This window comes from Microcaecilia unicolor, chromosome 5 (assembly GCF_901765095.1).
Source record: "Microcaecilia unicolor chromosome 5, aMicUni1.1, whole genome shotgun sequence".
Lineage (NCBI taxonomy): Eukaryota > Metazoa > Chordata > Amphibia > Gymnophiona > Siphonopidae > Microcaecilia > Microcaecilia unicolor.
The window spans coordinates 268,414,154-268,437,848 of record NC_044035.1 but is presented as its reverse complement, the minus strand read 5'-3'; the positions used below and the strand labels follow the sequence as shown (position 1 = coordinate 268,437,848).

The following is a 23,695-nucleotide window of genomic DNA, read 5'->3' as shown; positions in this document are numbered from 1 at the left end:
AGGTATTCGGATCTGGTGCAGATGCAAGTAGCCAATCTGCTTCACCTTCCCCTGCAGGACGGCCTTCTGAGGCAGGGGCCCATTCTAATGTGGGTCGATTCACGCTTGCGGCTTGGATGTTGAGTGGGCATGGCTGCTGAAGAAGAGTTATTCTTTGGGGGTTATTCATACCCTTTTGTAGCCTATGTTAGGGTTTGGTGTATTTTTGAGGACTTGTGTGAAAGCATGCCAGTGCCCCCCTCCCCTCCCCCCCCCCCCCTTTGAGCATCCATTGCATAAATTTTGGACTTTTTTCAAAGGGGTTTGGAGAAGGGGTTGTCGTCTTTCCTTTGGGTGCAGTTGGCAGCTCTCTTCGGGGTCCAGTGCAGGGACGTTCCCTGGCCTTGCATACAGATGTCGCTTGTTTGGAGGTCAAGAAATTGTGGCCAGTGGTTCTTCCTTGGGATTTGAATCTGGTATTGTCTGCCTTGACTATGGTGCCTTTTGAGCCGCTTTCGCAAGCCACTCTTGAGGATCTTTCTCTCAAAGTGGTGTTTTTAGTGGCTACACCTCGGCAAGGCATATTTCGGAGTTGCATGCCTTGTCATGTAGGGAACCATTTCTAGTTTTCTCAAAGGAAAAGGTACCATCGAGGCCGATGCCGTCCTTTTTACTTAAGGTGCTTTCTCATGTCAATCATTCGATTTCTTTGCCTTCCTTCTTGGGAGGAGGCTTCTACTTTGTTCTCCTATTTAGGTTGGACATATAGCTAGAGCTATCAAGTGCTATGTGCGCCGAACTCAAGAGTTTCGGACCACAGATCGGTTTGTGTTATTTGCAGGACCAAGAAAAGGATAGGCAGCTTTGAAGTCCTTGATTGCTAGATGGATTAAGAAGCTGTTTCCTCCGTGTACTTACTGAGTGGAGAAACGGTGCCAGCAGTTTTGTGGGCACATTCTACGAGAGCTCAGGCTATAGGCTATCTTGTGGGTGGAGCGCTCACTTATTTCTCTGCAAGATATTTGCAGAGTGGCAACGTGGTCTTCTCTACACTCTTTTGTCTGACATTACCGGTTGGATGTTCAGACTCGGCAGGATGGTTCTTTTGGTGCTTCTATATTGGTTCGCAGACTTTCCCCACGCATGGTAAGTACTACTTTGGTACTTCCCACTCATCAGGAATGGTCTGGAGTAGATGACAAGGAAGGAGAAATGAGGTTTTACCTGCTAATTTACTTTCCTTTAGTCTCTCCAGACCATTCCCGAACCACGCTGTGGAAGAATGTATGCATTTATGGGAGTCTTTTGAGGGGGGGGGTCTGGCAGCTGTAGCATGATGTTTAATGCTGGTGCTATTTAATTCTGGTGCTCATTTCCTTTACAGAGATCTATTATTGGATGTCCACTGTTTGTTCTTTCTCTGTTCCTGGTTCCTGTTTCTAGATTCCTTGTTAGTTTCATTTTACTGCTTGGCTGTGCGAAGCAGTAAAATTAAACTGAGCAGGTCAGGGTTGCACAGTCCCTTATACAGGTGTCACTAGTAAGTAGTTCGCAGTCTCCCTCTTCTGGTAGGAAAGCATATTGCCCACTCTTCGGGAATGGTCTGGAGAGACTCAAGAAAAGTAAATTAGCAGGTAAGACCTAATTTCTCCATAAACTGCTACTTAATTGGTTGGTTCTACCAAACTTCTGAAAAAAAACCCAAACTAGATTTCAATATTTCTAATTTTGTCTTTTCTATAAGACTCCAGAAAAAAAATAATCAATATATCAAGCTTCTTTGTAATATTGTTTCAGTTGTATTCACAAAGCACCAACTGCTTGAATTTGAAGTACATAAATGATCAGAACACATCCCTACTGCAAGAAACCTGAATAGGCCCAGGCAGGAGAAATTGGTCAGCACGATTATGATGTATGCTGACACGGCTCATGGCTGTATCTGCAACAGAATGGGTGAGAGCCTGTTTCCAACTCTCCATTCCAAGCAGGTTGTCTTGGTGCACATTCTTTAGCCAGTCTGATCATTCGGGAGTACTGTAATGTTCACAGATGTGTCTTCTCTTTTGTTGTGTATCAAGTTATAGAGTCGTATGGGATCATCATGAATTGCTTCCTGCTCTGCTGTGTTTGTCTCTGCTGTAAGCTGCTCGCTGTTAATATAAATGCTACTTCTAGATACTGGTGTGTTGCTCTTTGATTGCATCTGTTCCTCACCAGGGACATCCAGATGATCTAAGGCCTGTGCCTTCTTTTTTCGATGTTTTCTTGGTTTCTTGGTCTCAAGAGCCAAAGAGGCATAGCAGGTCTGGTTTTCAGGTGACACCTACAGTGTGAAATATTAACAGGAACTTCTTGTGAATAAGGGCTAAGGAAGACAATTTGTCACCTATTCTGATTGATTTTCAGCATTAATTGAGAAGATAAACTTTGTAGGGATTTAGATGTTATGATTGAATCTGGGACCCTTCATGGGATTGGGTACCAATATGTCCAATTCTTTTTAGCGTAGATCATGCTTCATGCATGTTATAAGGGAGGGAGTTTGGTATAGATCTTATGTAAGAAGATTAGCATATTTTTAGATGGATTTGTTATAGGTTTCTTAAGGAACTGTTTTTAAAAACAATCTAAGGCTAAATTTTAGAAACAGAGTTGGGTTTTCTGGTTTGTTTGTTCTTTTAACAGACAGTTTAGTACATATGTATAAAATGTGCTCACAATCAGAAAGGCCTTGTAGGCCTTCAGCACCACCCCATTATTTACCTTCACCCAAAAGCAGAAAGGCCTGTGCTCTGTTGCTCAGCTAGTTGCTGAACTACTGCTTGCTGGCAGGCCTTCCAGTGCCGCCTCTGCTTGTGTATGTTTCATTTTCCACTTTGAGGTGCTTACTGCTATCTCTGTCTATCTGGGTATGAAACAAGCTATGTAAACACCAGCTTCTTGACCTGAAAATTCTAAGGCAAAGTGTTTAAAAGTGTCTTGTTACCTTTAGGTTTGCAGGTCTGGGATGCTGGGCCTTCATTTGTTCATAGTAACTTTCATCTAAAATATCTTTAGAAATGAGAAATGTCAGTTATAAATGTTATACAAATGTGAAAAAATACATGTATTAGGAAATAATTACTTCCTAAATCACAAAGACTCAAGTAGGGCAAAGCAAGCATCATAATTTTTGTTGTGCATTGAAAAATAACCAAATTATCAAAATGCATAAAAAGCAACCCAATTAATAATAAATCAACCTGACCTTTTCAGTATATAATGAAACAATTACACACGTTGCAAAACCCACTCTGTGAGATACCAAATAAGCCCAGAAACTGGACAGCATACACATCTAAAATCCAGCTATCAAGGACCATGATGAAGAATGCCAAACTGGCTAACATTTGACCCCATCCATCTACCAAATTCTAAATAAGGCAGCCTGGCCCTAGCTCTAGTTTACAGCCAATTCCTAAAAGTGCAACTCTGAAACCATTATCTTTTATATGAATCCCAAAGCCTGACCAAAAAGCTATGTCTTTAGAAGCTCATGGAAAGGCAGATGGTCTGACACCATCTCAAGTTTGTTTTTGAATCCTATTCTAAAACTTTGGAGCTTGACAAGAGACAGCTTGATTTCAGGTTGTTGAAGAATTCTCCATAAAGCTTCTTTCTGAAATCTCTGCGCTCTCGCTGGATTATGTAGATGGAGGCATATTTTCAAAGCACTTACTTACAAAGTTCCATAGTAACCTAAAGAACTGTGTAAGTCTAAGTGCTTTGCAAATGAGCCCCAAAGTCACTTAAGGGGTGCAGAGCTTTAAAATTAGATTAAACCGTCTGAATAGGGCTCTACTCACCACAGGCATGCACTCTCTCTTCTCTAAGGAAAGAGATGCTTCTTACTATCACACCACTTTAGCCTCTTGTACAGCACAAGAGCTTCCCTCAGCTCATTTCCTTCCTGTGACTAGAGCTACCTTCCTATGCACTGCCCTCACAGCCCTTGGCTGGATCCTCCCGGCTGTCTACTACTAATTTTACCATCAATGCACCTGCCCATTAGCTGGATCCTATCCACAGTTTGTTAGTTGCATAGAAAGCAGGCAGGACAAGCTCATGTGCATAGAAAATAGAATTAGACAACTGCAGATAGAGGTTTTAAACTGAAAAATGTCCAGACACATTAGCAATCCTTGTAGCTTTGGTCTGAATCCAAATTGATGCAAGTCCAATAAATTGTGAGTATCAATATAATCCTGAAGCTGCTGCAATGCCACCATTTCTAAAACCTTTACCAAGACTTGGATGGAAGACGCTGGACGATAATTAGTTGGAATGTGCACATCCAATTTCTTACTTTTTAAAAGCAGAATAACTGATTCTTTCTTCAAAATAGTGGCACTACCCTCTCAACTAACGATCTATTAATTAACATACTAATTATTCCAGTAGTTGAATCTCTCAGAGCTTTGAAAATAGCAATAGAACACTCATTCAATTTACAAAAAGTATTATTTAAATGTGAAATTATTTTGGCTATTTATTTTGGGTGGGGGGGGAAGCTTCTTTCTCTGGAATCTCCACTCTAGTTTGGCCCATTTTCAAACTCGGTGACTCTGTTCACTGTTTTTTGGTTTTGTTTTTTTGCCATGTCAAGTTTCTCCCATTCCAATTTGAGAGAGTTATTTTGCTTCCAGCCAGGCAGATATTTTTAACAGGCAGTATAGTTCCATTGGGGTGGAAAGTATTTTAAAAAATAAATAAAACTACAGGCCTATGTGTTGGCATGTGAACTTTTACCTCTGATATAGACAACAAAAGTCAATATCAACATGGAAATTATAAACAGAGGTTGATCTTCACATACACTCATCCAGAGAAGTGCCACTGACTTGTCCTATCCATTCATTTTCAGCAGCACTATTTACTTACCACCTTTTTGAAGGAATTCACTCAAGGTGGTGTACACTAAGAAGTCAAACATAAGCAATAATACAACTGCAGCAGTAAAAATATTCAAATAACAATACAATGTATGGCATAGTATATTACTTATAATGTCAATATAAAATGTAATAGAGCATTTTAATAGATAGTGTAGGGTATAAGCAAAGATAGAACATATAGGTAAGAGGAGTTAGAAAATAAGGGTACTAATTTAAAGTTGCACATGAGGTCAGAGAGGTGATTAAATTTAATCTCAGGGTAGGAGTGGATAAACATGTCCTGCTGCTGTATATGCAGCCCATGTCACTCGTGTGTGTGTGTGTGTGTGTATGAGATTAACAGGTTAGTTACTACTTCCATTAAAGGCCTGGTTGAAGAGCCAAGCTTTCACCTGCTTCCTGAAGTAGAAGTAGTCTTCGGTTAAGCTGAGCTTTTCAGGGAGTGTTTTCCAGAGTGTGGGGGATTTTCCGGAGAAGGCTTGCAGGTATCACATTGTGTAATGTCTTTTGGAGAGGGTGTGGTTAGGGATACTTTGGAGTATTTGGATATTACTGGGGCAGAAAACAAAAAGGCAAGGAATCTGCCAAATCCAATGTGGAAAATATAAAACCAGGAGGCAGATCATATGAAAAGGTAGTCTTTAATTAAGTGAAAATGCTCCCAGGTCACTAAACATCTGTGCTAAAAATACTTGTCATCTGTGCTAAAAATACTTGTGTGTTAAGTTGAAATGATTATCCATATGCTTAGCATTGTTTTCACTCTGAGCCATGTAATATGAATACTATTGAAGAATTTTATTTAAACAAAGGCTCTATATGGTTAGGATTTTTATCTTATTTGAAGCTATACATTATGGGCGGTGGTAATGATATGTGAATTTTTTTTGTATGTTGACAAGGTATTACAATATATGCTTTGACTATGAATGTATTGTGGAAAGCTATGGGTAAAGTTTGCATTCTTACTATTTTCATTTTTGTATAATTCACTTTAACAATGATCTTTCTTATACTTTTATTGATTTTATTATATTTATTGTTTGTAGACTCCTGCTGAAGGTTTTTTCAAAACTTGGCTAGGTTCAATCCTGTTTCCATTAAAGTTGACATTTGCATAAATTTGTGCTGTGTTTGTCCTTAATCGGATTGCTGCTGCTGTTTGGTTGTCTGTTCTGCCTCCACAGTAGACTCTCCAGTGGTATAGAAGCAAATTATCACTCAACCATGGAAGTGAAATTGTGGATTGACGGGGTTGTAAAAGTTAAGTTAATAGTATAAAGCACCTATGTGATGCCTGGCTGTGAACCACAGAGATTAAGCCAGCCAGCTACATTGAATGGCATTCCCAACTCTATATGGAACTTTCCCATCCTACAGCTACACAAAATGTGGCCACAAGGAGGGTTTTTTTTCTTTTTGATATTTCTATTTGTATGTTTTTTGTGTAATAAACTCTTTAGCTATTTAATTTTAATGATACAAAAGGAGTTGAGAATGTCTGTTTGGGAGCAAAATAACTCTGAAGATTTAATGGGATGGGGTTTAGCATGAGGGAAAACTGAGTAGTGGGGCTGCAAGAAAAATGAGATCCCCCCTCCAAAAAAAAAAAGCAAACCAAAAAAACCAAGGCATTTGTCTAGGAAAAGGAGTTCCAGTTAGAAGAATTGACAGAATGAGTTGAAACTTGGCACTAAGGAAAAAACAAATAATAAAATGATACGCTATATTTGAAAATGGACCAAATTGTACTTGGGGATACCAGAGAAATAAGCCTCACCCCCCCCCCCCCCCCTCCAAAACAAAAAATATCCCAATGTTTCTCTATGGGAGGAGTGAGAGAGAAGATCAGTTTCCCTGCTTGATAAAATAATTGATCATGTCTCCAAGGAGAAGCTGAGGGGATCAACCTGTATCTCCTCTTGTGGCTAGATGGGAATCTGTTTTAGCTTCTCACTATGAATATCCACAATGGATGAAAACTAATATTTGTTAAAACTCTCTGTGGCTACCCCTTTGGTGGAAAATGCATATAAGATATATCAGTGGTATTTCACTCTTCTGAACAACACTATTGCTAGGGTACAAGTTCATATAATAGTTGTATTCAATATAATACACTAATTCTCAAACAACTATTGTACATTTCACATCATCAATCTTTAATAAATTATTTCCTACTTTTATTACATTTATAAAATCTCACTCACTATGCTGGTCAGATATCTAAAATCTTATCTCACACACACCAAACACTATCACACATAAAGTGCACCTACACATCAAAATTGAGTTAAGTGAAATCCCTATTGCATGGAATCTAATGACTTTTGACCAAAGTGAGAAATACTTGGATATTGACAGCATTTTAACCAACAGCTGGAAGGGATGTGGACTGATCTCTTAATTCTATGAATTTTGATGTGTAGGTGCACTTTATGTGTGATAGAGTTTGGTGTGTGTGTGAGAAAAGATTTTAGATATCTGACCAGTATAGTGAGTGAGTTCAAAAATTGCTGCAGATATTTAAAACAGGATCAGCTGGGTTTTTGCGGTATTGTAGGGCAGTGGGTACCTTTTACCATATTTGATGGACTTACTCTAAGAGTCAATCATTTTGGGCTGCTTTGCATGTACAGCTTTGCCAGCTTCCTCCCAGGACATTCCCCTTTACAATTGGCTAGCTGTTTGCTGAACTTCCAAGTAGTGGGAGTCAAAAAAGAGCTTCATCAGTTATTTTTACAGCTGCTTGGATTTTGTTGGTCAAACATTGGAAACAGGCTTCTACACCATCACTGGACAATGTATTTACTAAGCTGGACTATTGCTGTTTAATGTCTCAACTTACATCTAAGAAAAATGGTCACCTCCTTCAATATAATAAAACTTGGAATGTGATTTGCCATGGTGAGATAATTTGACATAGAAGTTACAGTGATATTCTTGGAGTCTGCTCACTTATGGACCATGGCTCTTGGACTGGTCTGAATTTCAGAGGGGCTCGGGGAGGGTGGGGATACCAGGCAGTTGTTCATTAGGCTATTTGCTATGTTTCTTTACTGTGATTATATATGAGCTGATTCTTATTTTCTGGAAAATATTTAAAATAAAATTATATTTAAAAAAAAAAAACTTGGGGTGGTGCTAGTGGCCAAGCATGGCAGAAGGCACAATGGTGAGAGCAAAGCAACATATACACCCTTAGCTGTAAAAAAAAAAAAAAGCAAGTACAGTTGATGCTATTGGGGGTGGGGTGGGGAAGGACCTCCAATGTTGATGGGGCAATGCACTGGAGCAACATTTGGTTCAGGGTGTCAAAATGCCTTCAACCAGTACTGACTGTAATATGGTGATTAATGAATTACACTTTTCACACTGCCTTCCCCTCTTATCTCCTCTCCTGCTTACAAAAAACACACACACATGTACAGATATACACACATATATTTCCCCCAAAACACATGACAAACAGAGATAAACATACCCCCCCCCCCCCCCCACACACACACACATACACATGAATTTACATGCAGAACGGTTAATGGAAATAATTCCATTAGGTTAGCCATGTTATGCATGATTTCCCCACTTGTTCAAAACTGGGAAACAGACTTGTTCATTTCCAATTATGAAAGAATATTTACACTTCATCTAAATATACAGTGCCTTATCAGTCAAACCAGGACCTGTACATGACTGATGACACTTGCCAGTTGGTCAATGTATGAATATTTATAATAACTTGTATCATGCATGAGTAGTGGTTATATAAAATTCTGATGGAATTAGTCAGACTATATATACATTTCAAACCACTATAGGTCATGAGGAAGTCATTTATAGTGACACTAGATCCACTTACCAATAAACTCCTGATTTAAGTTGCCATAGATTGGATTATTTTCAATATAGTATTGTTCATAGCTGTTAATGGGGGAAAGAATGAAACACTGCAGATCATTCACATGAGCATACACAGAATTAAAAATACTTCATCTACCATCTATTTCCAGCAGTGTAAAAGTAATATGCCCTCAGCCCTGTGAATTCCTTAAGTTCTAAAAGGTTCCAAATTTGCTTTGGTACACCATCTTTGGCACCTATGCAACATCAACGATTATATAGTTTATTTATTGTGATTTATTAACTGCCTTTATGAAGAAATTCACCCAAGGTGGTGTACAGTTTAACATAAAACTTATAACTTTGTTAACAGCATAACAATAGTAAAATAACCAAGAATAAACATAAATACAATAAATGAGGTAAACTTGAAAACAGGAAATTAAAACTAAATAATAGAACTACCGTGAAACAATATCAAAAATATACACATTTAATAGAACTGGAATTCAAATACCAGAGATATAATACAATGTTAGCATAATACTAATGATACATCTAATAAGCATGTACTAGAACATTCAACTAACTTAGATATGATGCTAAAGATTTTCTACAATATGGCTTAGCATATAGCTGAGGGACCAAGAGCACATATATATGATGGGAATACGATGTGGGGTACAGAGTTAGTTGCGATAATTTGTTGGTTAGCTAAACTCAAGGCAAGTTCTTTGTATAGTTAAGCAAGAGATAAGGAACTGATCTAAGTTACAGTGTGTGTAGCAAGCTAGTCCATGTGCACAATGAGTGTATAGACAGTCACCCTATGTATTAAAGACTTGGGAGAAGAGCCAGGCTTTCATCTGCTTCCTGAAGTAGTCTTGACATATGTAGCTAGCCCCTCTGGGAGTAAATTCCAGAGCATGGAGGCTACTGCTGAGAAGGTTCACTGGCAGGTATCACGACGAAGGTACAGATAGTGATGATCCTTGAGAGGGCCTTAGAGGTCTTAACTTATTATTTTATTACTTTGGCCCATTTTGTCTGAGGACCTTGAAAATCAAACATAGAGTTTTAAATTTAGCCCTGTGAGGTACTGGTAGCCAATGTAGCTTTTGCAGGAAGGGTGTGAGGTGGTCATGCCACTTACAGCCTTTTATCAGTCGTGCTGCAGCTTTCTGAATTAGTTGAAGCTGATGCAAACCCCTTTTTGGTTTGGCCATTGTACAGGCATTACAGTAGTCTAGTCATGATGCAATCGTGCCATGGACCACTGTGGTCAGACTCATCTTTTCAATATATGGAGAGAGATTTCATAGCTGCCGTAGATAATAGAGACAATTTTTGAAGGTTGTTTGAATTTGTGGGATCAGAGTGAGTGATGAGTCTAGCAGTATTCCAAGATTCTCATTTTTATGTGTATAAACATTGATATTTTTATTTTATTTTTATTTGTTTCATTGTTTATTACTTTTCCTGTGCATTTGGACTATTTTGCTATATATATATATATATATATATATATGAACATCCATGTTGTGACTTTTTACAGAACAGTATATACTTTTATTGTTATTCATTCTTTCTTCCTTTATATGACTCACATCATATCACCTTTTTCCACAGCATTTATCCCTATTGTTTTTCTACACTTTTCATTTTTAACCACTACAGCACGTCACTATACACTTACACTCCATATGCATTAGATTTCACAACGTACACCATCACGTCATCCTTTTTCAGTTTGTTTTGGCGCAGTTTTTCAAAGTGTCTTGTTCTTCCTCTTGCATAGAAGACTATTTTTCATCTCATGTAGGTTTATTTTCCTATTTTTTTGCTCTCACTGCCTATTTGTTTCTTGCACCATGCCTTGTATTTTTCCTGTTATCTTTATTTTGACTGTAACAACGCTGACATCTTTACTATTTTTCTAGGCCCGACACATTTCACCATAGCATCTCTCTTTTCTTCTTTTCACTTCTGTGGAAAACCTAGTGTGCTTCCACAGCTTATTTGCAGCATGTTTTAAACTATGATGGTATTACTATTAATAATCTTTCTATTCCATTTATGTCCATATGTCAAATCTTCTGGCTCACATTTTGACTTCACTTTTATATATTTTTTTTATATTTATATGCACATATGGCAGGTTTTGCCACATTTTTTTACCGCAGCATCCTACCTTGCTCTTCTTATTTTTTTCTGTTCCCCCCTTTTTTCCTTTTTGTTCTGTGGGTCACCTAGAGGGGCATAATCGAAAGGGACGCCCATGTTTTGCTGAGGACGTCCTCACAAAATAACCAAATGGAGGGGCAGGGAAACCCGTGTTATCGAAACAAGATGGATGTCCAACTTTCATTTCGATAATACTGTCGGGGACACCCAAATCTTGAAATTTAGGTCGTCCCTAGACTTGGTCATTTCTGATTTTCAGCGATAATGGAAACTAAGGACGCCCATCTCAGAAACGACCAAATGCAAGCCCTTTGGTCGTGGGAGGAGCCAACATTTGTAATGCACTGGTCCCCCTGACATGCCAGGACACCAACCGAGCACCCTAGGGGGCACTGCAGTGGACTTCACAAATTGCTCCCAGGTACATAGCTCCCTTACCTTGTGTGCTGAGCCCCCCAATACCCCCAACTGTACACCACTACCATAGCCCTTACAGGTGAAGGGGGCACCTAGATGTGGGTACAGTGGGTTTCTGGTGGGTTTTGGAGGGCTCACATTTACCACCACAAGTGTAACAGGTAGGGGGGTGGGCCTGGGTCTGCCTGCCTGAAGTGCACTGCACCCACTAAAACTGCTCCAGGGACCTGCATACTGCTGTGATGGACCTGCGAATGACATTTGAGGCTGGCACAAAAGATTTTTAAATACTTTTTTGAGGGTGGGAGGGGGTTAGTGACCACTGGGGGAGTAAGGGGAGGTCATCCCCGATTCTCTCTGGTGGTCATCTGGTCAGTTTGGGCACCTTTTTGAGGTTTGGTCGTAATAAACAGGACCAGGTAAAGTCCTCCAAGTGCTCGTCAGGGACGCCCTTCTTTTTTCCATTATGGGTCGAGAACACCCATGTGTTAGGCACGCCCAAGTACCGCCTTCGCTACACCTCCGACATGCCCCCGTGAACTTTGGTCATCCCCGCAACAGAAAGCAGTTGGGGATGCCCAAAATCAGCTTTAGATTATGCCGATTTGGGCGACCCTGTGAGAAGGACGCCCATCTTCCGATTTATGTCAAAAGATGAGCGTCCTTCTCTTTCGAAAATGAGCCTGCTATGCTTTTTTTCTTAGCACATTTTTATTTTTATTTTATTTTTCTTTGTATTCCCCACTCTGCATTTGTCCCAACGGGTCTTTAAGCCGACAAGCACATTTCTCTGCTCCTTTGACTGACACGGACGCTCTCCTGAAGTGACCCTCATATCCATTTTCTCTGACCTGTTTCAGTTCTCCTTTTAGCTTTGGTTTCAGGATGGACAGTACACTATATTTCCCCTTTGACTCATTTTTTTCCTTTTTTACTTTTTGCGGTGGAGATTTTTCTGACAACGCCCATTTCAGCCCTTTGCCTGTTGGTTTTATATGGCCTAGCCTTTTTTAGGCTACCTCCATTTTTTTTATCTATTCTATTTTTATCCTTTTTAATTACTGTCGTAGAGGGCTTTTGACGTTACCAGCATCAGCTCATTGACTCTTGGTTGCTTTCATATGGATCCCTCTTCTATCTGTTGTTATTGCTTTATCCTTTTTATATATATATATTTTTTTTTTTCATTTTACTTCACCCTGTTTAGATTTGCATGACGCTCATATACATTTACGCTGCTTGGCACATGCTCTGACTCCACAGAGTTATATATTTTCTATTTTCCACACCCATATATAGTGCTAACACATTGAATTTTTTGCATTTTCAGTCTAATATATTATGCTTGAGTATTTAATGGTTTTTACACTTTCTGCATTGCTAATTTAACCTGAACCATATTGATACTTATTGACATATATCTACACTTTCATTCTCCATGCTCACCACTAGTTGTTGTTTCTTTGTACAGGCCACATTTGTCACTGCGACTTTACACCAGATATATTTTTTCCACATCACTACCTACTTAATCACATACTCTGATGTATTATAAATCTCCATATACCTGTATCTCACCGTGATGGTGCCTACATTATTCACACTTTCTTAACCTTTATTTACTGATTTTGTACCTGTAATATCATTATTTAATCTTTATTTAATTGTTTATGGTTTTATGCTGTATATGTTTTCAATTTTATATTTTAATTTTGCTTTTCATGTTTTTAGACCCCTGAAGAAGGCTTTGTGCTGAAACATGGCCCATATAGGGTCTTTGGGTCAGTTTTATTTGGCGAATAAACTGTTTGGACTCTCTTACTTCTTGTTTGCCCTGTTCATTTGGAATTTTCTCCACCTCCACCCCTATTGTTTCGTAAATCACTGAAGACTAGACTTCAACAACATCGTCATTGGCCACAGGAAGATTTTTTTTTCATCTCAACCTTATCAATAAACTTTAATTCTCAAAGTTATCATAAGCACTTACTTGCTTTATTTGTTTTTAAGTTTTAAGTTAAGTACTCAACTGAATTAATGTTCCGCTGCCCAGTCGAGGACACAATCTGACATCACTCATGTTTCAATTAAAAATCTGTTTCAAGGAGAGTCCCTTGTTAATAAAATAGTAGGTATAAATACTCATTTAAAATCCTCCTTAAATTAACATTCTAACAAAGTTTCAATTAAATACCTTCTTAAATTCAAATGCCAGCTTAACCAGTCAGTGTTTTAAACCATAGTAAGATGGCAGCCGCATTTTTTTTTTTTGCTATTTTACGTTTTGATGTCACATTCTACTGTCTTCCCCTATCATGCCCCCAGGCTAAACCAATGTCATCCACTCCACTTCTAGATTTAAACCCTGTGGAACCACTGTATTTAACTTAAATAGCCATCATTGTTCTCTATAATTTAAACATTTTTCCATAAAGCCACCCTCCCACCCTTCTATCATGCACTAGTAAAAATGTAGTGTATATTATAAGATGTCCTTGCAATCTGGTACATGTGGCCTAGTGGTTAGGGTGGTGGACTTTGGTCCTGGGGAACTGAGCTCAATTCCCACTTCAGGCACAGGCAGCTCCTTGTGACTCTGGGCAAGTCACTTAATCCTCCATTGCCCCATGTAAGCCACATTGAGCCTGCCATGAGTGGGAAAGCGCGAGGTATAAATGTAACAAAAAAAAAAACTCATGAAAATAAGATTAACTGAACATAAATCTAGGATTACTACAGAAAACATTCAAGCACCTTTAGTACAGCACTGGATGTCTTTTCATCATACACCATCTGACATTAAATGGAGGATTATAGATCAAGTGAAAGGAGGGCAGCTCTATGGAAAAATAATTTAAATTATAGAGAACAATGGTGGATATTTAAGTTAAATACAGTGGTTCCATGAGGTTTAAATCTAGAAGTGGAGTGGATGACATTGGTTTAGCTCGAGGGTGTGATAGGGGGAGTCAGTAGAAAGTGAAATCAAAATGTAGATAAATAGCAAAAGAATGCCTCCACTCTCTTACTGTAGTTTAAAACACTGACCGGTTAAGTTGGTGTTTGTATTTAAGCAGGTATTTAATTAAAAATGTGTTAAGATATTCATTTAAGGAGGGTTTTAAATGAGTATTTATACTTACTGTTTTATTAAGAAGGGGCTATCATGTCGGCTTTTGTCCCCAACTGGGCAGTGGAACATTAATTCAGATGAGTACTTACTTGCTTTTTTATTTTTAAGTTTTAAATTAAGCGCTTATGATAATTTTTGAGAATTACAGTTTATTGATAAGGCTGAGACAGAAAAAAAAATCTTCCTCTATGCCAATGTCAAGGTTGGTGTTGTAAATCTCACTTTTGTTGAAGGCTGGTCTTCAGTGAATCACACTGCTGAGGCAAGCAGTAAAGATCATTATTGCTTTGGGACATTGATTTGATGTGCATTATGTCATTTTTTTCTTGTTAAGAATTTTGTGTGAGTAGAACAGTTTTCATAATGCACTTTCCTCAGTGCCATAGACAAGAGTAAACAATTAACAATACTAACAATAATATTTTCTTCTGCAAAACTGGAATGTTGCTACTATTTGGGTTTCTGCTAGGTACCTGCGACTTGGATTGGCCACTGTTGGAAAAAGGATACTGGGCTAGATGGACCATTGAGCTCACCTAGTATGGCATGTTCTTATGTAATACTATCTTCTGTCTCAAGGTTTTCAGTATTTAAATCATTGTGAATTAATTTTCCACATACCTTGGACTGTACTCCTCAAAGTATCTTTGTTGCTTAGCTGTAAAGAAATATTAACTTAAGTTGGTTGGGCAGAAATCATGTGCTGAAGCTGTTACAACTTTATTAAAATCAGTGGCTAGAACGTGTAATCTTTGCATTTGGATAGTAAGGAGCTAAAGCAGCATCTACCATTTTGCTGGCATCAGCTGCATACCCAATGGCATTTAATATTCATAGCTGCAATGCCCATTGGAGGCACTGGCAGGATTGGTAAAATAGAAAAAGCTGTTGTTTATAACTGTAGCAGAGCAGCAGATACAAGCACATTAAAATAAGAGGAACAGCTGCATCTCATCTAGGACCAACTCGGTAAGATGGACCAGTCCTATTTTGTAATTTGGCTATCTCTGCCTCTATTCCACAGAGAAGAATTAAAGCAAAACAGGAGGTAACAAAGATGTAAAATAGTAGATGTAATTTATTTGCACAGTAATCTAATTATAATTGCATCATTTTTGCAAGCTTGTCTTCCTATCTGAAGCAAATTGAGCCAACATCTTGCTAATGTTTGCTGACATTTAACACAATAAACAGATGATAGCGACACGCTTTTCATATTTAAGGCTGCATGAACCCTCCTTCCCCCCTCCCTCTTAAATCTCATCTCTGATCATATGTCATCTACCAAAAAAAAAAATCCATGACTTAGAGATGGAGTTTTCATGGTGCGATCCCATGAATGCAATCTTCTGATGCCTCACGAACTTGTATATTACTATGTCCTGAAGGCAGCTTTTTCTGAATATTTTCTGAAGTTCTTAAAATTAGAATAAGCTATGAATCAACTGCATTTCAGCAGAGCTTTGCCCACTTGCAAGGGAGTTTCTAGTTTGGAGAATCAAGTATGCATAGATCAGTCTTACCCCTCCTTTGCTTCTCCTTGCAGTAGACAATATTCATCACCAGTGACCCCATGAGAGCCATCACCAAGACAGCTAAGGCAGCCCAGAAGTATGAGGGACAAGGTGGCTCTGAAACAACCAGAAAGCTGTATAATACACCAACATTCATAATAAGCTGCCTTCCTACTATTAACAGCTGACTTCAACTATTTATTTTTAATTTAGCTCATAGCTTGACAGTGGTAGCTCAAAATGAGTTACCTTCAGGTACTGTAGCTATTTTCCTGTCTCCAGAAGGCTTACAAGCTAAGGACTAGATTGGGAATAATGGGGCCTGTGCTAAAAAAATAATGCACAGTTTAGGTTAGGAAATCTAGCCCTAAGTTTAAATGTGAGGTAATGGAGGGTCAAGCTGTTTGCCCAAAGCCACAATGACATCAGTGGGATTTGACTTCCCTGGTTCTCAACCTGCTGCTCTAGGGCAGAGGTTTTCAGCCCAGTCCTCAGGGCCTACCCAGCCAGTTGGGGTTTTCAGAATACTCCCATTGATATTGAGTGCCCCTGCCTATACCAACTCCAATCTTAAGATGGCTGCTGTAACCTTTAGCAGGAGTCTCGGCTGCCGTTTTGGTGGCAGAGATGGCTGGGACAAGAGTGACTGTGAATTACTCCATGTTAGACCACCAGGGTGCCAGGGATGGGGGGAAAGCTGACTCACAGGTGGGTCCAGGAGGAAGGAAGGGAAGCTATGTGTGGGGTGGGGGGAGAAAGTTTTGGGTTTAGCTGAAAATACACTGGCATTTTTGGCCAAAGTCCAAACCTGGATTCCGGGCCAGTTTTGATGCTGAAACTGAAATTCAGTCATCCTCTAGATTAAGTATACCAGTGTTTAATCATGAAGTGGAACCTGTGTAGAATACAAGATTCAAATTGGGCCACCTTGTTGAGCAGACTGGATGGACTGTACAGGTTTTTAATGCTGACATTTGCTATATTATCAGGGGCATTTTCGAAAGAAGGGCGCCCATCTTCCGACACAAATCGGGAGATGGGCATCCTTCTCTCAGGGTCACCCAAATTGGGCATAATCGAAAGCCAATTTTGGGTGCCCTTAACTGCAGTCCATTGTGGGGACGACCAAAGTTCATGAGGGCATGTCGTAGGCATAGCGAAGGCAGGCCTGGGGTGTGCTTAAGAGATGGGCGTCCTCAGCCGATAATGGAAAAAAGAAGGGTGTCCCTGACGAGCATTTGGTCAACTTTACTTGGTCCATTTTTTTTCATGACCAAGCTTCAAAAGGTTGCCCAAAATGACCAGATGATCACCGGAGGGAATCGGGGATGACCTCCCCTTACTCCCCCAGTGGTCACCAACCCCCTCCCACCCTAAGACAAAATTTTTTTTAATTTCTTGCCAGCCTCAAATGTCATACCCAGCTCCATGACAGCAGTATGCAGGTCCCTGGTGCAGTGACCTTCAGGCAGGCGGTCCCAGGCCCATCCTCCCCTACCTGTTACACTTGTGCTGGTAAATGTGAGTCCTTCAAAACCCACCAGAAACCCACTGTACCCACATGTAGGTGCTCCCCTTCACCCCTTAGGGCTATGGTAGTGGTGTACAGTTGTGGGGTTTGGGGGGCTCAGCACCGAAGGTTAAGGGAGCTATGCACCTGGGAGCAATTTGTGAAGTCCACTGCAATTTGTGAAGTCCACTGCAGTGCCCCCTAGGGTGCCCGGTTCATGTCCTGGCATGTGAGGGGGACCAGTACACTATGAATGCAGGCTCCTCCCACGACCAAATGCCTTGGATTTGGTTGTTTTTGAGATGGGTGTCCTCAGTTTCCATTATCGTCGAAAACGGGGGACGACCATCTCTAAGGTCGACCATCTCAACATTTAGGTCGACCATCTCTAAGGTCGACCTAAACGTTAAGATTTGGGCGTCCCTGACCGTATTATTGAAATGAAAGATGGACACCCATCTTGTTTCGATAATAGCGGTTTCCCCGCCTCTTCACGGGGCCGTCCTGCGGGGACGCCATCAGGAAAACTTGGGTGCCCCATTTGATTATGCCCCTCTTTGTGCATAATTATCCTTAGTCACTATTCTAGCAATTGAGCACACAAAGTCCAGCACGTGCAACTTCTAGAGGGGTGTGGATATGGCAGGGGTATGGGTGGGTCAGGTGAATGCCGAGGAGTGGCACATCGAATGCTGTCAGTTATGTGTGTAACTAACATCAGTTAGTCGTGCTCAGTTATGCCAGCTTTTGGGCTGGTATAAATGATTACGCCTAAAGTTATGCGTGTAAATTGCTGACTTATGCTAGTATTTATTTATTTATTAACTGCCTGTATGAAGAGATTCAGCCAAGGCGGTGTACAGTAGATACAGTTTAACATCAAACTTACAATTTGGTTAACAGCATAACAATAGTAAAATGTACAAATATAAATACAATGAAAGAGGAAAACTTGAAAACAGCAAAATGAAACCTAATAATAGGACTACCATGAAACAGGATCAAAAACATACACATCTAACAGCACTGAAATTCAAAAAACCAGAGATATAATACGATGTAAGCATAATAGTGATGAGATATCTAATAAGCACACAATTAGAACATTCAAATAGCATTGCTATGATAATAATTATGCTGTTTTCAAGTTTTCCTCTTTCATTGTATTTATGTTTATATTTGTACATTTTACTGTTATGCTGTTAACAAAATTGTCACTGATAATCTGAAACTGTAAACTCTAGGGCCATTTTAGTAAACTATGGTAAAGTTATGCATCTCTCCCCCTCCCTCAGTCTGTTTCTCTTTCTCCCTTCCCTGTGCATATCCAGCATTTCAGTCTCCCTCCCAACCCCCCCCCCCCCCCCCCGGCAGATTCAGCATCTCTTCTCCCCCCTCCCCACACCACCTTTCCCTGATGGATCCAGCATCTCTCCCTCCCCCAATGAGCTCAACATTCCTTGAGTCTCTCTCCAAGTCCATACAGCATCTCTCCTGCTGCCTCCCCCCCCCCCCCCAACGCCACCACGAGAGGTTCTACTTTCCAGAGTCTCTCCCTCTCCCCATGCACCTCCTAGGTCCTGAAAGTGCCTTTGCTGACAAGCGGCACAGCCACAGTGATTCAAGCAAGAAGCCTCTGCCTGCATTCGGGGTCTTCTATCAGCTGCGCCCTGCCCACGCGGCAACAGGAATTCACATCATAGGAGGCGAGACATGGCCGAGGGAAGGCCTGAATGCAGCAGTCTGCTTGCTTGAGTCACTGCAGCTGTGTCACTTGTCAGCAAAGACACTGGGAGGTGCATAGGGGAGAAGGAGAGATGTTGGATGGACCGGGGGGGGGGGGGGGGAGAGGTGGATGGAGACAGAGGCAACAGGGAGAGATGCTGCATCGGGAGAGGAAGATGCCAAAGCAAAGTCCTTGCATCTGCACAAAAAAAAACAGCTTTTCTACTTCTGGTTTTAAGGGTCTGCCAGCAGCTGGCCTGGCCATTGAAATACCGGCCAGGCCCCTAGAAACAGGCTAGTTGGCAACCCTAGGGCTACACACTGGATGGAAGGGACCAGAGAAAGATGACAGATGTTGGATAGAAAAGGGGAAGAGAGAGGGGCCAGATTCTGGATGGAAGTGGGGAGAAAGAGGAGGACAAATGCTGGATGGGGGGGGGGGGGGGGGGAAGAAAGAAAGAGAATGGGAAATAAAAGGAAGTGAAATAGGAGAGCCAGAGTGAGGGAAAGAAATGGCAAGCTATAGACACAGTATTAAATTTTAAAAAAGAGGAAAACTGAACGATCCATCCAGCCTGGACAAAAGTCACACTCATTATCAAAGCTTGATTAAACCAACAATCAATGTGGTATAAAATTCTTGATCCTGGTCTGTCTTTGCCATTTCTGAGACAAAAAACATAGAAGTCTGCATGGCATTGTTCTTACGTTCCAACTACTGGAGTTACCATTGAAGCCCACCCCAGCCTGAGTGGAGGAGTAGCCTAGTGGTTAGTGCAGTGGACTTTGATACTAGGGAACCAAGTTCAATTCCCACTGCAGCTCCTTGTGACTCTGAGCAAGTCCCTTAACCCTCCATTGTCCCTAGTACAAAATAAGTACCAGAATATATGTAAACCACTTCAGGCAGTATATCCACTTCCCTTCTTTTAACTGGATACATTTTGTCTTGTCAGAGCAGGGGATTTTCAAAAATAAAGATTTATCTGGGTAACTCCTGAAGACACTCGGACAAATCTTTTTAATATATCAGACTCAGGGAGAAGTTATCAAGGTGGGCTTCCGTTAAGACATGCTTACAAGTTAGTAGTAAAATAACACATCTTGCATACCATGTAAAATGAGTTTATCTTGTTGGGCAGACTGGATGGACCGTACAGGTCTTTATCTGCCGTCATTTACTATGTTAACAGTAACCCACATTGATAACATCCTCCCTAAGTATCTTTGAAAACAAGTCCACAATTCAGTTTAGCAGAATATTGACCAGTTTGCATTCTCTGTAAATTCTTTTCTCAACTCTTATATATGCTGATTTTAAAGGGTCTGTCCCTGACCTGATTTAAGTTTAAAAAAAAGAAAACTTCATTTGAAAGCCCAAAGCCTTCTGACTTCCAGACTGCCTGTTCTCACAGTGGCCAGTGGTCTTTTCTTATTCTTCCATTTTTTGTTTACAGTCGGGGAAAGAAATTTCTCTCATCTACCACGGGGAAGGGAGGAACGCTTTATAGGTCAAGATCTGCTCTTTTCATTCCAAATAAAGTAAATCAGAAAAACAGGATTCTGTCTTAAATCAGCTACCAAATACTCACAATGAAAAGAACTTCCAACATTGGTTTGAGATGTTAATAAACAAGAATTAAAAAAAAAGTGGCCTGTGCTATCCCCAGCATGGGACTTTTCTGCATGCTGGGGCCAATTTTAGCAGGACAGTAAAATGGCCCCATGCTAATTTCCTCATTAGCACATGGCCATTAGTGCATGAGCCCTTAATAACACCTATTTTCTAAATGGCATGGGGCAATGTAGCTGTACTAACCAGTTAGCACAGGACAAGCCTACTCTCCATCCTCAGTGCTAAAAAATAAAAACTAACCCCCTATTTACTAAGCCGCACTAGCAGCTGCTGGTGCACTAATGCCAATACAGCCCGTTCACTTTGAATGGGCAGTGTCAGCATTGCTGTGCGGCAGCTGCTAGTGTGACTTAGTAAATGGGGGGGGGAGGGTAAAATTTTAGTGCATAGGTAGCATGCGCTGATCACAGAACTACTGCGGGACACCTGAGCGTGCCCCTTGGTAGTACTCTTTAACCTGCGGTAAACATGCATTAGTGAAAATTTCTACATTTACACAATTCTTTTAATAATACAAAAGGAAAGTAAGATGAAATATTGTGAGTCTATGCTGGAAAGTGCTGACTTTTCCCTAGGGTCTGTGGCAAAAATTCACAGAAAACACTTGATGGGGGGGGGGGGGGGTCAGATCTGGAAGGATGGTGCTCTGTAAAAAGCTTGTGTCACCAGAATAGTATTTGGATATAAAATACCAAGAAATTATAATTAAAAATCTGAATCTATTGTTAATTGCAAGCCATTTGTGATTAATATCCTCGAGCTTTTCCTCCATTAACAAGAGAGATATGCCTCCCCCTCTTAAACCTTCCCCCCCCCCCCCCCAAAGGTCCAGCATAAAATATCATTGAATAGTTCAGGCAGAATTCTTAACACAGAAAATACTGAGGATGAAGACTGATATTTGAAAGAGTCCTTACAATGGACATATGCAATATTCAGGATGTGATCATTGATGTTCATGATTATTAATCAAAATCTAAGCTAGATTCCTTTCCCACCATTGTACCATGAAGCAGGCAAAGTTATTATAGGTTTAAAAAAATAGGAACGTACCTGACATGGCATTTATCTCAACATGCGTAAAAACAATTCAAAAATAAAATCTCATATTTTAAAAAGAGATTTTCTCTCTCCTGGGATTCTGAGAGCTCCAGCAGCAGACACTTTTGTCTTCTGATAGTTCAGGCTTTCTCTGTGCCTCACTTGGTTATAAACAGGAAATGTGTTTTACGGGAGGCTTATCCAATCATTCAACAAACCAGCTTCTTGCATTGTGTGGTGCAAAGATTAAAAAAAAAACTTAGGGGGTTGCAAGAGGGGTGGGGGGGGGGGGGGGGGGGAGGGTGCGGTTATGTTATCTAAAAATCGTGCCCCAGAAAAGAAAAAGGCATTTACTTCAGGTTGTGAAGTTGAGGGAGAGTAACACACTAACCTTATTATATTATCCCACACAAGTTTGTTTGTATTTTAACTTGCCGAACCTGATCTCTTTTTTTTTTTTTCAACATTTCTATTCTCCTGAGAATGTAACTTTGAAAGACGATGTGAGCAACCCTTTGCTGGGCCCTCCTTGCTCTTGTAGATAACATTATCTTCTGAACTGTATGTACCCCGTATTATAGTTGAAACTCCACTTCCAACCATCTTTGACTCCTCTTTCCCTTCCCTTCTGCCTGTTCCATAGGCTGTAAATCTTAAAAACAGCAATATGATATTTCCAAAAGGCCATTTTATTCCTGTGGGCCATGAGGTAGATAACACACACTAATAGTTAGTAAATGACCCTTTACCTACTGTCTCAAATGTAATACTTAGAATTTACGTTCTATGGGGAAGGGACTTGTGCCTGATTTATAAAATTCTGTAAGCTGCCTTGTCCATTATTTGAAAAGGTGAGCTAAAACTCAAGATACTATATTATCAATACACCTCCTAGTGTGAAACCTCAACAAGATAGAGTATACAAATTACACATTTAGCAGAGTACCTCATGTTGGTCTTGCATGCACATGTAACCCGGGTCTCACCGCTATTAGCTCGGGTCCGTAACAACCTCTTGATCCAGGTCACAAGGAAATCATATATTTATTATTCTCCTTCTCTCCGATCACGGTGTCAACAGGGGATCACACACACACTGCATTCAAGTCCCAATTCACCTGCAGTGGAGCTTAGGAGTGGGTCCAGGGGTGTGCTGGTAAATTTTTAACAACAGGCTCTTTCTCCGGACATAGCCAGCTCTGCAGTTGGAAGGGCCAGGGGTGGCGGGGGGGGGGGGGGGGAGCAACACTTGCCTCTCTCTCCTCCCTCCCTTTGTGCAGGCACGCTAGGCATACCTTTGCTGGCAGCCAATAAATGGACTGCCACCACTCCCAACGCCTTGCTCTGAGCAGCATGCTGGAACTTCTCTCACATGCTTGAGAGGTCTCAGCCTGCTTACCAGAGCTGGAAACAAGGAGCGGGGAGCAGCAGTAGTCTATTTACTTGGCTGGCAGGGCTCAGCATCCTCACCAGCAAAGTAAAAGATAATTCAGCAGGGGGCCCATGCCCACATTTTGGGAGCCAGTTGTTAAAGTAGCCATGGAGGGCCCTACTTTAACAACCGGCTCCCAAAATTCTTAAAAACTTAACAACTGGCTCTTGCGAGCCTGTGAGAGCCTGCTCCAGCACACCACTGAGTGGGTCAATAGAGATCCGGGATCTTGGGAGTTTGAGAGAGCTTCAATAGTGGTCCTTATCTCAGTCTAAGAACAACTGTTCCCCCTCTCATGCCACAAACCACTCTGTACTCCAGACATTTTTTATTCAATGCAAACC

At 40.6% G+C, this 23,695-nt stretch overlaps 1 protein-coding gene across 1 annotated transcript; it reads right to left on the bottom strand.

Moving 5' to 3' along the window:
* Positions 1-274: 274 nt before the first annotated feature.
* LOC115470714 (T-cell receptor-associated transmembrane adapter 1) lies at positions 275-22,055 on the bottom strand. The gene is made up of 6 exons (XM_030204181.1): positions 21,932-22,055; positions 16,017-16,124; positions 15,115-15,151; positions 8,779-8,840; positions 2,969-3,033; positions 275-2,305 (listed from the first exon to the last, which is right to left on the bottom strand). Exons 1-6 carry the CDS (start codon positions 21,936-21,938, stop codon positions 1,991-1,993), a joined length of 594 nt encoding a protein of 197 aa, XP_030060041.1. The 5' UTR covers positions 21,939-22,055; the 3' UTR covers positions 275-1,990.
* Between the last annotated feature and the right edge of the window lie 1,640 nt (positions 22,056-23,695).

Coding starts and splice junctions, on each gene's coding strand:
- LOC115470714 (XM_030204181.1), bottom strand. Junction 8,841..15,114: donor TTTGAGGAGTACAGTCCAAG/GTATGTGGAAAA, acceptor CCCCATTAACAG/CTATGAACAATACTATATTG. Junction 2,306..2,968: donor CCAGACCTGCAAACCTAAAG/GTAACAAGACAC, acceptor TTCACACTGTAG/GTGTCACCTGAAAACCAGAC.